The sequence below is a fragment of the Rissa tridactyla genome, chromosome 8 (assembly GCF_028500815.1).
Source record: "Rissa tridactyla isolate bRisTri1 chromosome 8, bRisTri1.patW.cur.20221130, whole genome shotgun sequence".
Lineage (NCBI taxonomy): Eukaryota > Metazoa > Chordata > Aves > Charadriiformes > Laridae > Rissa > Rissa tridactyla.
In genome coordinates this window covers 30434748-30450984 of record NC_071473.1, presented here as the reverse complement: position 1 = coordinate 30450984, position 16237 = coordinate 30434748, and the positions used below count along the sequence as shown (strand labels likewise).

Below are 16237 nucleotides of genomic sequence, written 5' to 3'. Positions count from 1 at the left end.
GCTCCTTGGATTTATCAGAGATCACTGTTGATATATAATTACCTTCTTTCTCATGACTCTAAATTGGGATAAAAACAAGAGATTCCTTACAGTATAGGCAGCGAGATACTCAAACTCCTCTTGTATCTGGTCATTACGCAGATATGTTTGTGATTTAAATACATGCAAAATAGATGGAGAAAAGGGTCTCCAATTTAAGTAATGGTATTAATTGGCTCTCATGTTTTTATAAACATAGCATCGTATTTTTATAAATATAGCATCTTATCTCATTTCATCTCTGCATCTCAATGCTCTTGCTCCCCATAGTAGATGGAGGAAGATTTCTTGTGCAAAATACATACGTTTTCATAAATAATAGCTGCAGAACTCTCCCTAGAAGGTTCTTAGGAGGTTCTCTGCTCCTGGTTCTTAGGAGCAAAGGTGTGTTTGTCCAATGAGAAAAGTCAAATAGCCAAACTTTTATCTAAGTTCTCAATTAGATTTGAAGTAGATGAAAATTAGGGATAATTAGGTTGAGTTGGTTGACAAATTGAATTCTGCAACACGTTTGAAATGTGTGTTCCACTGTTGGTTTAACATCTGGCCCAGGGTGAAGGAGGAATATGGGCTTCTCTCTCTAGCTCCTGGTTGAGTGGGCCAGTGGCACATGCGGGTGCAGCAGCTGCATGTTGAATAATGGGATTTGAAATTAGCAGCTGGGAATGAAAATACCATCAATGGCGTTTCCCTTCCATTAAAGCTTCAATTTGCAGCAGCAAACATACGTGGGAGGATGAAGAAGAGTAGAAACCTCTGTACTTTGCCAGAAGTGGAGAACCCTCCGGTTCTGATGTAAAACATAGCAATAAGACAGAAGTTTCTGATTTATCAGACAGCGCTAGCGTTAGAGACTGAAGTGGAAATCCAAATACGTTTCCCAGATCTTGGCTCCTCAGAAGACAGGAATCCCAGCAGCTCCTGAGGTAGCCAAGAGGTTGCAATTCTCATCAGGGAGTGTCCCCTGGTGCTTACGGGCAGGTTTCTCTGTTCGTTTTACTGCCTGCTGGCACCCAGAGCTGTCATCGGCCACGTGGTCGCCAGCGGGAGGATCTGCCTGATGTTGGCCAGGACACGAGCAGAAATTGGAGAGGTGTCCCTCCGCTCCAGGCTTTGGCACCAGCCTGGGCATCCTGTGCAGGGAGGCGGGTAATTTCACTTTTAGCACGTGGACAAATGCTGCTGTCGCCGCCGTGTTGTGTAGGAGTGCTGTGAAGCTTCATGGGTGTTTGTGATGCGGTTTAACAGCAGCACGTTGGGAAGGTTTTGTATCACAGGAGATGAGAGCTTTGCGGGGACGGAGAGCATGATTTGGTTTCTGTTGAAAGGTTATGGTTCAGGTCATTGTGTTAGATGCCTTCAAAATAATGTTAATGCATGAGACTAACATATAGCCTAAACAACACTGATTATTTGGATAATCAACAGTTTATAATAGGTTGCTGAAAACTTTAAGATATTATTGAAATGTTGATTTTCAAATGGCTCTGAACAGAACATATTCAGACATGCTAGCTCTTCTAAAACTCTTCCTTGAGAGTGCGGGTTACCTTGGTACTATCTCTAAAATCACAAATGAGACTTCTATACTGCATAGAGATCTTTGGTTTCCCTTTCTTATTGTTTTACATCTTTTCTTTCCTTGGATGGAAAGAGGTTTTATATGACTTTATTTCTTAATTAAATTAAAATGTGAAATTGAACGTGTGCTTAAAAAAATGAAATACTCAAAGGTTAAAAAGAAAGAGTTGAATATGAAAATAGTTTGTTACGTTATAACCTGCTGCCGTATGTAAAACAATAAACATAGTTTCATAAATATAAAATGTCTTTTTAATAATCCAGTATCTTCCTTAGTTTTTAGATACATTTTTGCACTTGCCTCAAAGCTTGACGCTAAGCTGACCCTCTCTTTAATATTAATGTACTCTGACTGTAATACTCTGGTCCTTTGCCTCTGATTAATGCTGTCTGTCAATTATTTACAGATCCAGTGGTACTGTGGAAGTTCCCGGAGGACTTTGGAGACCAGGTTGGAAACATGAGATTGAACTTTTTTTTTTAATGTTAGAATAATAATAAAAAAGCTCTCCTATTGAGCTGTGGAGAGGCAGATGCTAATGATAGCAGGGAGGAAGTCTTCACCCAACTGGTGGCTTGGTGATTAGAATGCGTTTGTGACAGGAATATGCAATAGCAGTTGTAGAGCACTGTATATCATACTCATTCTCTGTATCACCTTATTTTTGATATGGGGTATTTTATAAGCTGTTCCTGTTGGAAGTGTTGGGTTTTTATCTGTTGTAGGATTGGGAAATACGGAAAAATTATCAACAAAACTTAGCCAAATGTTGATGTTATAAATTGTGTTAACAAAAAGCACCAGAACAAAAAAGTTGAAGAGCTGCACATGTGTGTCCTTTTCATGTCAGAACTTGGGCGTCCCATTCCTTTAATCTTTTACAATGCAAGATTTTATATATTTATTTAACAATATTTTAGAGATACCCTAGTTATTTGCTTGTAAAAAAAAAATAATAAATCATCCTGAGACCCTTGTAAGAGATAATAATCTAAAGTTACTTTTTTCGAAAGCATGAAAATCCTAGTTTCTACCTATAATTAATCCTCAAAGGAAAGTTTATACATACAGGACTGATTGATTATTTCACTGTTTGTAGTGATAGCAAAGATATTAATTGGTGTGGTGTTGTTTTTTGGGTTTTTTTTGTTTGGTTTTTTTTTCCCCTGGACTATTTTATTAAATTTATTAATATTAAATTCTAATGAAGCTATTAAATTTTATTTCAGTGACTTTTAAATGAGTTTCTCCCATGAAAATATTTTCTTTTTAGACCAGTACTGAGTCAAACATATTCTTCATTGGTAATACCACCACAATGGATGATCTGGAAATATTTTTGTACAGTAGATCTTGATAAATTGTTGATTTTTTTTTTTTAAATCAATAATACAAGATTCTATAAAAACAACTATAAGGTGATTCATGATGAAAGGAATAAATATACAAACATAGAAGGCAGGATGTCTGGTTAGGGAATAGCATCAGTCAGAAACACGTACAGTTTATAAGATAGTGATAAATGGTACATGAGCAGAGTGTGCTGTTATATATTCTTAGCTAGACAACGAGCAACTTTTGATAATTTTCCTGGCTGCAGAATGAACATCTTCATTGTCATTTAAATTCTTCTTTTTTTATAGTTTGTTTTGTTCTTTTTCTTTTCCCTAAGAAAGACTTGATCTTAAAAAAGAAAAAAAAAAAAAAGAGAAATTATGTATGAAGAAAAATGGGAGCTTATTCAGTAAGTCGAAGGTTATTCAAAGAACAGCTGGTGTAGAAAAATGATTAGAAGCTGAAGCCCACTAAAGACTGGAGGGGGATCATAGAAAGATGCATTAGACATACCTAATCTATAAGAACCAGAGTCCTCGGGCAGCTCCCTGCCTTTGGGCTCTGCAAAACCTATGCCTGCACATTGTGTCTCAGCAGTGTAGGGAATCTAGGGCTTCAGGTAAATTGCTTGTGTTCCTGGAAAACAGTACGTTTTAATCCTCATCCTCGCAAGGGAAATTTTCCTATTAGAACCACTGGATTTGAAGAGAATGTATAGCAGCTTCTATAGCAACACCCTGAGCCAAGTAGTCAAGTGAAATCAGCAGAAGCCTTCTGTGCGCATGTGTGTGTGTGTGCATGTTGAACTCGGTAGGTTTGGATGGGAGACCTGAATATCTACCAGATTTAATTTTATTTTTTTTTTAAATGAGGTCTCACTAAAACTACCAAGGCTAATTTCAATTGAAGTTTTTGGGGAGAATATTAAAAAAACAAAAAGAAAAAAGAAAAAGAATATTCTCCATTCTATTTTCTAGTCATTTCTATTTTAAATGTAAAATGTGTGAGTTGGTTTTTGGATGTATCCCAAAGAATCATCTTTCCTAAAATCTGAGGGCTGTCTGTTTGCACAGTGATGTGATAACAGTGGGCAAAATATTTTCCTCTCTTCCGGAATTTTTCTACAGTTTATCATGTCACCTTTTTGTTGCTTTCATAATGCAAAGAAAACTTGTCTAAGCCATTTTGATAGATTCCTCCTCTTTCTCATATTCATCCTCCCAGTATGCCTGAACTTCCCAGTGCTTACTCATCCCTAATCCTCTCTCTCATTCTTGTGACCTGCCATTTTCTTTTGTGCTGGGCAGTATTCTTTTAGTTTCTGTTTTTCTTAAATGTTGACTTTGCAAAATCTTGTTTTGCAAAACATCCCTTCTGTTTTGGATGGGATGTAGAAACTACAGATGATCAGGCAAAAGAAAAGATCAGTGATTTGTCATAATCACTTACACGCAGTCCATTAAGTAAAGGAAATATTAAGGCGCAGTTTTGGTACCACAAAAGGATTTGCAAGATTCATTGTTGATTTGTTGATTTCCTTATCTGCCAAGACTTCAGGCAAACCACTTATTTTCTGTGTGGTAATTCTTCAGATGCAGCATAAAAAGGAAAAGCAAAAAAAAAAAACCACAAAATGGGGGGGTGGGTGGGTAATGCTTCAAGGCAGGTAATGAAAAATACTTCTCTTTGGCAGGAGTATTTCAGAAAGTTTGCGTGTTTTGGGGTTTTGTGTTTTTGTGTGGTGTTTTTTTTTTTGTTTTGTTTTTAATGGTGGGAGTAATTCACTTTTGAGTGAATTGAACCTGTCAATTAAACAATGAACTCATGCCGGGTAGAATTCTAAGTACAAAGAGCCACACTACCATTTCAAAGAAAATCTTTATTAAAAGTACCCTAAAAGCCAACAGACCTAATCCGTTTAAGACATTATAGAGTTACAGTTTACTGTTGTACTGGCATTAATGCTTATGAACATGAGTTTGACAATGTTAAAAAAAGTTCTGAGTAATCTAAGCACTGTAGAAAAAATGTGAATATTCTCGATTTGAGTATATCTAGCTCTTCCATGGTTGTCCTCACAAGCTCACGTTTGGGTGAGGAATTGGTTGTAGCCATTTAATGGATTTTTTTTTATATATATTTAAAATATATTTTGAATGCATATGCCTACAGGCTCTGTATTGTAGTATGTTCAAAACTTCCCTTGTGCTCAATGGAATTTTTATGATAAGACATATATGTTTTTAATTGAAATTCCTATTTTGTTTATTCAGCCTGGTTAGCCTAGAGTTTAATTTCAGCCCTGCAAGCTCATTTTCCAATGGAAGTCTATGCAGAGAAAATAATAATGCTATGATACCTGGAAAAAAAAATCCAGTAGCTTTTAAAAATCAAGTATTTTTTAAGTGCTTTAGCGAAGCAACCCAAATAAAACCAACACTCTTGCTTCCAAAATGTTAAATACTTCATGATTCTTAAAAAAGAAAATATGTATCTCTGCAGAAGTTCATGCCATCCAGCAGAGCTGAGATCTGCTGGTGCTGGTTGTCTCCTCATGGCAGTGGAGTCAGTGGCAAAGCTCTACTGATGTCAGATGTGTCCAGAAGCTTCCCGGATGCCTCTGTTCTCAGCTGTTATGGAAATAAAACCATTCAAGCTGCCGGTAACTTCATTGGGTTGAAACATTCCTGGGCAAAGGGGTGGTGTTGGCCCAAGGAAGGATGAGAGCGCAGTCCCGATAGCACCAGCAGGTGTTGGTGGCTCTGCCAGGGACAGAGGTTGTCTTAACCTTTGAAGCATGTGAAGTCTAACGTTTCTTACAAAATTAGCAATTACAGCTATTTTGGATATTATTTTTAGCTGTGTGAGAATTCAGTTGCTTTTTTTAATCTGACTGCTCATTGGCCCACAGCAATTGCCATCTGTGATAGGTCCCAGAGTATATGGTGTGTAGAAAAACTGATCCATTGAATAATTCTTATTCTTCTCCCATCTAATCACATACTAATTTCTTTCTTTAGTCTGCCACTTCTCTGCTGGTGAAAAACATCTCACCCAAAAGATGATGCAAATAGCTGATATGGCAGGAGATGGTCTTACCAGAAGCCACTTCAGTAATATGAAATACAACAAGGGGCTGTTGAGTGAAGATGGGGGGTTGAGAAAAAATTGAGACTCTGCATTAGGTTGTTGTGTTGCAGATTTTATCCTGTCTTCTCTTGCTCTCAGCTTTCTAAGGCAGGCAGACTAAATCCCCTTTGTCATGTCAGGCTTTTCCCAAACCCTGGAGATGAGTAACCAGTAAGGGATATGGCATCCCATGTGAGGAATCTCTACTGTTTTCTATGAAGTTACTGTAACGCCCTTTGTGTTATTACCTTATATTTTGTATCATAACATCTGGGGTTTATTTTTAATGTATCACATTATGCAAAAGTCACCACTGAATTGTGAGCAATAAACCTTACTCCTTATCCTGTAGTGACCCAACTACTAAAGCCTGATATTATACGGGTAAATCAATCAGATTCATGTGAAAATATTTGTATATATAAAAATATATAGATACACATGCATGTTTGAAAATGTCAGTTGTTTAAGGGATAAATCCCATGAAGAACTAGTACATCAGCCTTCCCTCAGCAAAGCGCTAATCACACACTTTACTTTCAATGTATGTATTAAGTATTGAAAGTTAAGCCTGGCTTAAATGAATGTCTCATTGGAGTCTCAGTTTCTTGCAGGATGGAATATTTAATTGCATGGATCACAGCAGCAATTATATAAATAAAGTCAATATGAAAGAGATTATATTTTTTTTTAAGATTTAAATAATAGCACAGGTTTTATTTAAAAAATTATTTATTTAAATTTATTTATTTTTATTTAATGACAAAATTAAATTATTTATTTATTTAAAGCTCAAGAAACAAGCTAAAGTCTGTTGTCTGCATCAAAATACTGTGTGGAAGCCAGTTGTGATGATTTGTGTTCCTCCGTCCTCTCCCTAGGAGAGCAGCAGGAACCCAGGGGGGACGGGACTGTTTACGCTCTTTTCAAGGCTGCAGGCGTGCTGTTAGGGGCTACATCTCACCAGCTTTCTGCATTTGATGGCTTTGTTCTTTTATTCTGATGAGGCATTACATACATGTTTCAAATGTTTATGTGAATTAGATAGGTGCTTGCTTTGGTGGTTTTGTTTTTATCAGTAAATCTTAAAAAGGGTTTAGGGATTTTGTTGCTTGTGGATTAATAAGTTTGATTAGTATTAGGTACTAATTTTCAGAAGTATTTTTGTCTAAATGTTACACATTATTGTTTAGTTTAAGGATATTTTGGAACTTGAATCCCTGTGCAACTTTGCAGAAAACAATTAACCCAGCTGAGATGATGGCAACTTTGTGCGTTGCAAGTAGGCTTTATCAGGTTGAGATAGTTTCCTGTGATTTCCTGAAATTTTACGTTTGAAATACATATTATTTTTATTGAAGAATACTGTGTGCGTAAGACAGCAATGCTTTCTGTCTATGCAAATCACAGCTGATAACACGATCGGCAGAAAAACATTCAGAGGTGTATTTATAGTTGCTGACTGCACTGTGTGAACAAAAAAGATCTGGCTGGTCCTGACAAATATTCTGTGAAATAACTGCCCACCTAGACACGCTGGGAACACCCAGGATCACTGAGACCCTCACATCATTCAAGATGTAAATATTCCAAGATGCATTCTCAATTTATTTATTTGTTTTTCAAATTCATCCCAACCAGAGACAGACTAAATCTTTGCGACTTTTATTTTTAAAATCATAAAAACCCAATACTGAAACCTTGGAACTTTCTTGAAATTTTGAGGACAGGTGGCAACATCAAGTATGCTTGTTTTCAGGGTTGTGGCAGTTTTGTTTTATAGAGCTTTTAAGTTAAAAATGTTGAACTTGATCAGCATATGGTACTGGCTAGCCTCATCTCTACCAGCTCTTTTGTTATCTTGTTATTGTTATAGGTCTTAATGACAGTTGTAAGCCATAGCTCTGGATGCAGGGGTTAGTCCACCCTGGGGAGGAGAGGAGAAACAGCACTGTGGATTATGGAAATATGAATTGATCTAAAAAGCAGCTCTCTTGTAACAGAATGGGACTCAAAGAAAGACTGGGGAGAAGCTGGTGAAAAGACGATGGAATATGATGTGAAAATGATCATTTGAATGCTTTCCTTTTCATTCCCAGCTGCTGTGTTCTGGTGAAAAGGCATGCATTTGTATATCTTAAGGCTGGGTGAAAAAGGGCCAGATGAATGGAATTACTTGTTAGATATGTTTTCATTTTGAGTCAAATGAATTATGTGCATTTTAATAGACTGTATGCATATGTTAGCCATTTCTTTTTTATCATACAGCTGTGATATTGGGGCACTACATTTTGTAGAAATGTTCTTTTCTCTGTTTGCTCAAATAAGTACAGTATTAATATTTGACTGTCCTTCAGATATTCTATATCAGCCTATCGAAAATAACTGTTAGTGATTTGGCCTATTCCTACAGCCTTCAGCGATGTGCCAAGCCACAGAAAAAAAAATTAACTGATGGCTGAAACAGTGATGACAATCATTTGGAACTTCTTCCAGAAAGACTGCCAAATTGTCATGTGCGATGTCGTTGTTGATTGACCTTAACTGCCCTCAGAATATTCCAGTCTAATGTCACCTAATTCCTTATTCCATGCTACCATATACTTTCTCATCTATTTGCTTAGTACCCTCCATCCACTTTAGTCTTAGATATGTTACCTCTGTTTTATTTTCAGCATTGCTCTTGTGTCTCGAGCTTACTGCTGCTCTTTGAGGAATATCCTAACTAGCTCAGCCTCTTCTTATGCATGGTACTGGATGTAATATTCCTGAACGCTGTGTTTCATTCTTAGCTCTTGTTCTGCCTTTCTTGATGATGGTTTTCTGCAGAACTGGGAGAGCGTTCGAGGCACATTGTTTCACTGTTACTGCCACAGGTATTTGAAGTGTCACTTCAAATAATTTGTTGATATTTTGTTAAATAAAATAACTTCATTTTACATGTTACTTATGTTAGGAAATGGTCTGGGATTAAATGGCATAATCCAAGTATGATGAAATCAAGGAACCAGGGTGCTCTGGTGCCAAAGAATGAGACTTGATGGGACTGAGATCAGGAACTGGAGCAGCAGCAGACTTTGCCAGCAGCAAGAACAAGGCAAGGGTGGCTAGTGGGCTGCAGCTGGAGTTGTCCAGACTACATGGTTTGAGTTCTTGCATGGTGATCTTGGAAAGGTGAAGCAGCTCCAGGCAGGTGATCGGAAAGGGAAATGCATTAATCCATCAGAATATAACTGTTTCTGATACTCATTACTTCTGTATGAGTTTTCAAGGCATTTCAACTACTTGGCTATTAGACTATATTTGCTTCTTCCCCAAGCAGAGGCTAGGGAGTTTCTGGTTTTTGTGTGAGTCAGTTTCTGTCTGCAACCATTAATAAAGGCACAATCAGTAACAAAAGATCCACATCTGAGAAATAAGCTGTCTCTGAGGTTACAGTGCATGCTTATCTCTGTCCTTTGTCTTTCACTAGGTACTAATGGCCACTATTAGGGCAAACATACTGGGCCAGTGCAGACTCAGTGCATCAGTTCTTGAATTTTAGACTAAAGTTGGGAAGAGGGAGGACCTGTTTCAATTTATAGAGAAATCCTGCTGTAGGAACAGGATTTTTACTAACTTTCAGTAAGTGCGGTGAATACTCGGGTTAGATTTGTGAGGGTCTTCCCTGAGCACGGGCAGTTTCATTCTTCTGGATCAAAGTGAAGCAGCTGAAAGTCTTTCTGGCTGTAGCTGCTTGTGCTGCCTGGCTTGGTGGTGGAAGCTGCCTCCCCCTCCTCTTAGGTGTGCAAAGTTGGCTTAGGCTATACCGGAGGTCTGAGCAAAGCTGATTGACTTTGTGCTGCAGTGGCTGACGGATGCTCACGTGCAGAAACACCGACCTGAAATCTTTGCAGAGTGGTCTCTAGCAACAGTGCCGTAGCAGGCAGCCAGAAGGTCTGGACAGGCTTAGCCATAGGCGAAGTGAATGTACATTACGTATCTCCTTGGGAAAAAATACATCTAATTGTTTGTCCGTTGCGTTTTATTTTTTGTGATAGTCATCTGTCTGCGTCTGGTAACACAAGAGATATGTTAGTGCTTTAAAATTATGCTTGTTTGCTTCTTCCCTGTTCCTCTTTTGTCTTGAAATTGTTTCTTCTCTCCTCCATTTTTTTCAACACTTGATAGCGTCTGAATTTAGTACTGAAAAGCTATTACTGCAAGTGATTGTTGTTGAGCTGTGTTATGATAAGGTTTAGAGTTTGACCTATGCTGCCTGTAAACCAAGAAATAACTGTTTCCTTTATAAAAACATCAACAATAACTGTAATTATGAAATGGTAATCCTAGCATGTTCCTTAGAAGCTGATTTCCTTTTTTGGTTCCTTTTCTTTTGGCTATCAGTTCTTCTAGCTCAAGAAACTCAGCCCACACACGTAATCAGTTTCACTACCCTTTACAACGTACTGTGGTTCCCCGACTTCCCCTAGGACTGGTAGAGACGTGTGAGCTGGCACACTCCCCCACAGGACTGCACGCTTCGAGGTGGACGAGCCCAGGCAAGGGTTTAGCTTTTGGACTGGCTCACCTTATTTATCTGCATAAGTCACTCGCTACTGTAGATGTTTTCTCTCTGTGTGGCACCCAAGTTGTTCATTAACTTATGTGATACTTCATTTATTAACTGCTTTTAAGTTTCTGCATTGCTAGCAAAATCAGGATTTCATTATGGCATATGCTGTGTGGTTGTTTTATGAAAAAATCAGTGGAAAGTTCAGATTCTGGAAGAGCATCACCTGGCATTATAAGATGCTGTTTCACTCCCCAGCCTGCGCAGGCCAAATCTTGCATATAAGCAATCTGCAGATCTGGCGCTGACGTTTCTGTGTACATCGGTACTGGGTATTTACTGGGCAGACCAATTGTTCAGTAGGAGCTTTCTAGGCAAGGAATGTCATCCTACTATTTACAGATGCTCTGTTTCAGGGCTTGTCTTTCAGGTAACTAATGCAGTAATTCTTATTTATACTTAGGATTTAGTTCAGAAAAAGGAGCAGTTTCATATGGCCCACTCAGGCTGTTCCCAGTTTGACTGTTGCAGTCATAATGTTTGCTTCCTTGTTTCTGCTTCTGAAATACGCCTGGATGAAAGCGTAACGGTTAGAAAACTGATGGAGTCAGAAAATGTAAAGTGGTATTTCAAACAAGGTGGAGTTTTTTGGTTGGTTTTTACCTGCCAGCCTGCAAAAATAAATTTTATGGAAGAATCCAGACTCCTTTACTGATGATGGTAAGAGGAGACTTGAAAGAACTTCAGTAGTTGTCAAAAATGCTTGCTGGTTATACAGTCGAAAGTCTGGCAACCTCTGGTCAGCTGCATTGAAAAGACAATATGGGGCCATGTGCGGATAGAAACCATTATCGAATTTATAAAGTAAATCTATTTAGCTGGTTTCTCCCTTCTGCCTCAAAAATGATCTTCTCCTTTTCTTGCCTCTGAACTTTCATTATGGTTTCCTGGTTGCAGGGTGTTGTGGGTCTTCTGCCTTGGCTACTTCCATCAAAATTGCAGTTGCTTTTTTTGTTTGTTAGTATTATGCATAGTTTGAGGTCTCTGGTGAAATGCTAGAATTTATGGAGGAAAACAAAGACTTGGAATGTATTTGGAACAAAATACGCTTGGAGTTGAAATGAGTATGAAATGTTTCAAGTGTCATCAAGAGTAGAGTTTGTTATGCTTGAAGTCTTATGGCTTTTTTTCAGTATATTCTATTTTTATAGAAATGCAGCTATTTATTATAAGTATTATACTTTTACAGTTAATTTTCTGTTTAAGAATTTCTTTGCTTGATGATCAAGAGGAACATCTTGCAAATAGGAGCCTTTTAACCTGAGTATCAACTACGCTCTACTTGTGATGTTCCTTGATAGTGTTTTGCAGACACTTCTGAGACTGCAAACTTCACTTTAAAGCAATATATTAAATAGGTAGAGTTGGGTATGTTGCAGATAGGCTCAATTCTGTCCTGAGCTATCAGAGTATTCCAAGGTGGAATGAAAAAACTAATAGGTAAAACAAATATATAAGATCCAATTTTAATGCGCGCTTTATTGTATGGTGGTTATTTTTTCACTATTGGAGAAACAGCATCTGAAGAGAATGTGGAGGAGATTCTCAGTGTTGCTGCTAGATACATCTTAACTGGTGTTCTAAAGCAGTGGGAAATTTTAAGACGTCTTAAGTGAAACAAATATTGCTGCCCTTTTAACTATGCAGGATGACATTTGGATTTTGACCTGGCCTCCAAAGACATACATATTTGGATTTTGAAAATGATGTCTATCTTATCTCTAGTTTAAGACAATTTCTCTGTTGAGTTTCTAGATAACGTTGGAGATGCTGTCACTGAAATTGTATATGGATAAAGTCACTTTTTTTTTCCCTACTGCCCGATGATAGAAAATTGTGTGTCATACTCCGGTGTCTTTTTTTGTACAAAATGTAATGAACTTCCTTAAAGATAATAAATACTACCTTAAAAGTTAAAAATTTCCCACATAGTAATCTCAAGAGCGGAGGCAGAAGAGAGTATTTCCTGTTTTTCCCAGCTCTCTGATATTGCCTAGGGAATAATGGTCTCCCTGACATGAGTCAGGGAAGTAAGGGGAAACTATTTATTGGTGCCTGGGATACAAATATATGCTCACTAGAGCTCTATGGTGAAGTATTATTTCTCTTGGTTTTCTTTGCCTTGTCAGTAAGAGGGTTAGATGGTAACATTTCAATCTACACTTATTCTAATGGGAACTTTCTTTGGGAATAAAAGCATTGTCAGTTTTTATTTTTTTTTTTTATTCTGAGTTCCAGGAAAGTTGAGGGTTTTTTTTTTTTTAATCAGGTAAACGAGCCTGTGCTGAACTTCATACCGTTTTAACTGTTCTGCTATTTGTAACTGAGCTTGTTATTTCAAAGTGAACTTTGGGTCCCTGTATGCTATGCTGGACACAACTGTGACTGAGATATGCCTTATTTTTAACTGCTCACGTGATGAGATTCAGGAACAATTAGACAAATAGACTCCAGTCTTTTATAACTTAATAAAAATCTCTGAATTTTTAAACTTACTTTGTGGTCATTTAGGAAGCCTTATTCTTCAGTCTTGCAGGTTAGTGAGATTAACAATGCCTTTTAAGTACTCAGGGTTCATGAATACATTTGTTCTTTTCTCCTGTAAAGTGTCTTTGAAAGATGCTCTAAAAGCAGTAAAGTCTTAGGGGCACTACTGGGGACACCAGCCTTAGGCTGCTGTACGGGGCAGCAGCATCCTGTAGTGTGCCTCCAGTCAGTGCCCTGCACCCTGGTCATGCTGCTGTTCCAGTCATTAATTTTCTTTCACGTATTTTTTTTCTGTATTTAAGGTACTGTTCGTTCTAAGTGATGTTGTAACCATCATCTATAAGTTCAGTAGCAGATGCAGCTGACCTTCAGGTCTCCAGGATGGCTACTTGTTTTCGTGATTTTACTTCTCTAAGATCTCAAGATCTTCTTGCTGCCTTATTGTCTAGGCTCTTTCTGTCCTGCTACCTCATCTGTCTTCATGATTTAACTGTGCCCTTATTGCTGTGTAGAGCACAGAGCAGCTAGACTAAGCTACCAAACTCTTCAGCTGCCTGTCTGGCAGGAGCCGGGTAATGAACCAACCTTTTCTTCCTTCCTTCCATCCTCCCCTGAGGCACGTAACTGAGAGATGGCCAAGTGGAGAAGAGACAGGGAGCAGGAACAAGAGAAATTAACTCTGATGGGAATTCTGTAAGCAATCTCCTTCTTATCGGCAGGTATTCAGCTCCTCATTCATTTTAGACAACAAATATTTCTGTGAATAAGCTTTAGAAAGATGAAAATGTGACACTTTTTAGAGAGCAAGTCTTCCTCTAAAAGGCTTGGTGTTTAAGTGTTACAAGCAACCTGATTCTTCTGAATGTCAGTCAGGCTGTAGGGCCTCTCCAGTTGTGGTTTATATGTGAGCCAAGTAAATGAGGCTCAAAAATTGTTCTCAGCAGTGGAGCAGAATTTGTGTTCTGTGGGTCAAATGTAAACGTAGCTCAGCTTAGTGGAGTTTTAATCTTTCTTGAATCCATTAGTGACGACTTCTGCTGCATGGTACAGAATCACCTTCCCCTGCGTGTTTGTCGGGCATGTATGAACTTCTGTGTGTCAGCTGTATCAGGATAGAATTAAGTGTCAGAAAACACAGCACTATCCCCAACTTACTCTGAAAGTTGTGAGATGACAAGAGGAGGTCTATTTTGAGGGAGCAGTGATTGCACAGATTTTCTTTTTTTATCCTCTGGGCATAGAAGTTTTGCAATAGGTAGAGCTTAGTGGGCACATCTGCAGGTCTGTGTTTTGCCACCATCACAGCACTGAAACTCCTGTGTCATGCCGCTGTGTTACCCCCACCATTTTATGTCATGACTGCCTTCATCCTGTGGTGTTACACTGCAAATGAAATGGTACTGTGCCCACCTGGCTTTTGTGGAACTACCCCTTAAGTATGACTAGAAAGCCTATTAGTAATTGCTGTTAAATATTAATATTTCTCTGAAACAATTCCAGAGAATTCTTCTTAACTTCTCTTTAGACCTAGAAGAAAATTCAAAATAACCAAAGGCAAAACCACAGAAAATTAACTACTGGTTGTGTTTCTTGAAGAAAGGTGTCGCTTGTGTTGCAGAGACCTTAGAGTCACGTAGTTGTACACTTCTGCTGTCTAGCCCCTTCTATACAAGGAGCCTTGAACTCCTGAAAATTCTAAACTGTATTAACTAAAATATTTTAATATTCCTGAGGTTTTAAAAAAGCTTAAAAAAAGTTAAAAAAAAGCGCCACATAATTTAGTAGTTCATTCTTGAAACAGTGAAGTTCTGTAACCTTAGGTACATATTTATTTATTTATTTATTTAGAGCTTTGCAGCTCCACCCTAAACCATTTGCATTTAATTTCTGTAGTCTTCTTTGCTTTAAGTGTTCAGAAAGCAGCTGATAATTTTTTCTTTTTTTTTTTTACCCTATAGAATGACTAGATAATCACTGAATGATGGCTATGCTTTGGAGAGTGGCACATAGGGGTTAAAAATAGTTATGGAGGCCTGATCATGACTTCCATACTTTAGGCCTTTGGATTTCCCTGAATGTAATCTAATATTAACATTTTTTATTATTCAAAACATTTGGGCCTTTCTTCATTGTAGCTACAATTTTTCTGATGAGATTTTTAGCACGGGTAAAAGCTGAGACTTTGAAATATAACTACCGCTGCTGGCTTCACATGGGTCCCTGCTGTGGGTGTGCGCAGCTTCAGAGGAGGAAAAGGCAAAGTCAGGGGCGAGGACAGAGCTTGCCTTTTCATCCGCTGTTTTACGTGGCAGTATTAGAATTTCACCTTTGTTGAGCCGTAATGATGAAGGGCTTGACGCTGCAAGATGCTAAGCAGCCTGGTTTTGATTTAAGAATGAACCCAAATCTGTGTTTAAGAATTTAAATATTCCCACTGAAGTCACTGGTTTGAGTCAGAAATACCTGTCGCGACAGTGTTAAATCTCAAGTAGATCTCTTGTTTGCATGTTTGGACTGGCACAGGGTGACTGAAAACTGTGGTAAGGAACGGTGACAGTCCCCTTTGAGGAAAGATCGGAGAGCGAGTTGGGTTAAGGGTGAAGGACAGAGGACATTGGAGTTTGGAGATGGAGATTTGGGTGGGGAAAACTGGTAAGAAGAACCAAAAGAGACACCTGCAGTCAGGTGTCTCAAGAGAAGATATTTAAAGAGACGTTAGTAGGCAGAGAAAGAATTACATGAAATACTGAAATAGAATAGCAAGTAGCTTTTGTCAACAAGGGGGAAAAAGAGGAGACTAGTTATTAAAGTAGACATGACAAAGATAAGACTCACAAAAAAGAGAATTTCCCTTTACAGTGAAAAAAGGGTGGGGGAAAGGGACTTCGCAAAAATAAAGTAGAGAAATAAGAGAAAGACAAAAGCTAGAAAAATATTGTTACTGAGAAAGAAAGCAGTTGAAGAAGTAAAGATAATGGCAGGGGGGAGGTGCAAAAGCATTTGGTAATGAAGTGAGTGACTATTTGTGCTCCAGTAATTGCTATTTCTTTGGC

The 16237-nt window shown here is 38.2% G+C and overlaps 1 protein-coding gene across 7 annotated transcripts in view; it reads left to right on the top strand.

The window, feature by feature from the left end:
• DENND1B (DENN domain containing 1B) overlaps positions 1 to 16237 on the top strand; it is a 164829-nt gene that overhangs the window by 37996 nt on the left and 110596 nt on the right. For all 7 annotated transcript variants that reach the window (XM_054212001.1, XM_054211999.1, XM_054212000.1 and 4 more), the window contains exon 3: positions 2028 to 2071. In XM_054212001.1, coding sequence (XP_054067976.1) covers positions 2028 to 2071 — 44 coding nt within the window. The remainder of the gene's footprint in view (positions 1 to 2027; positions 2072 to 16237) is intronic.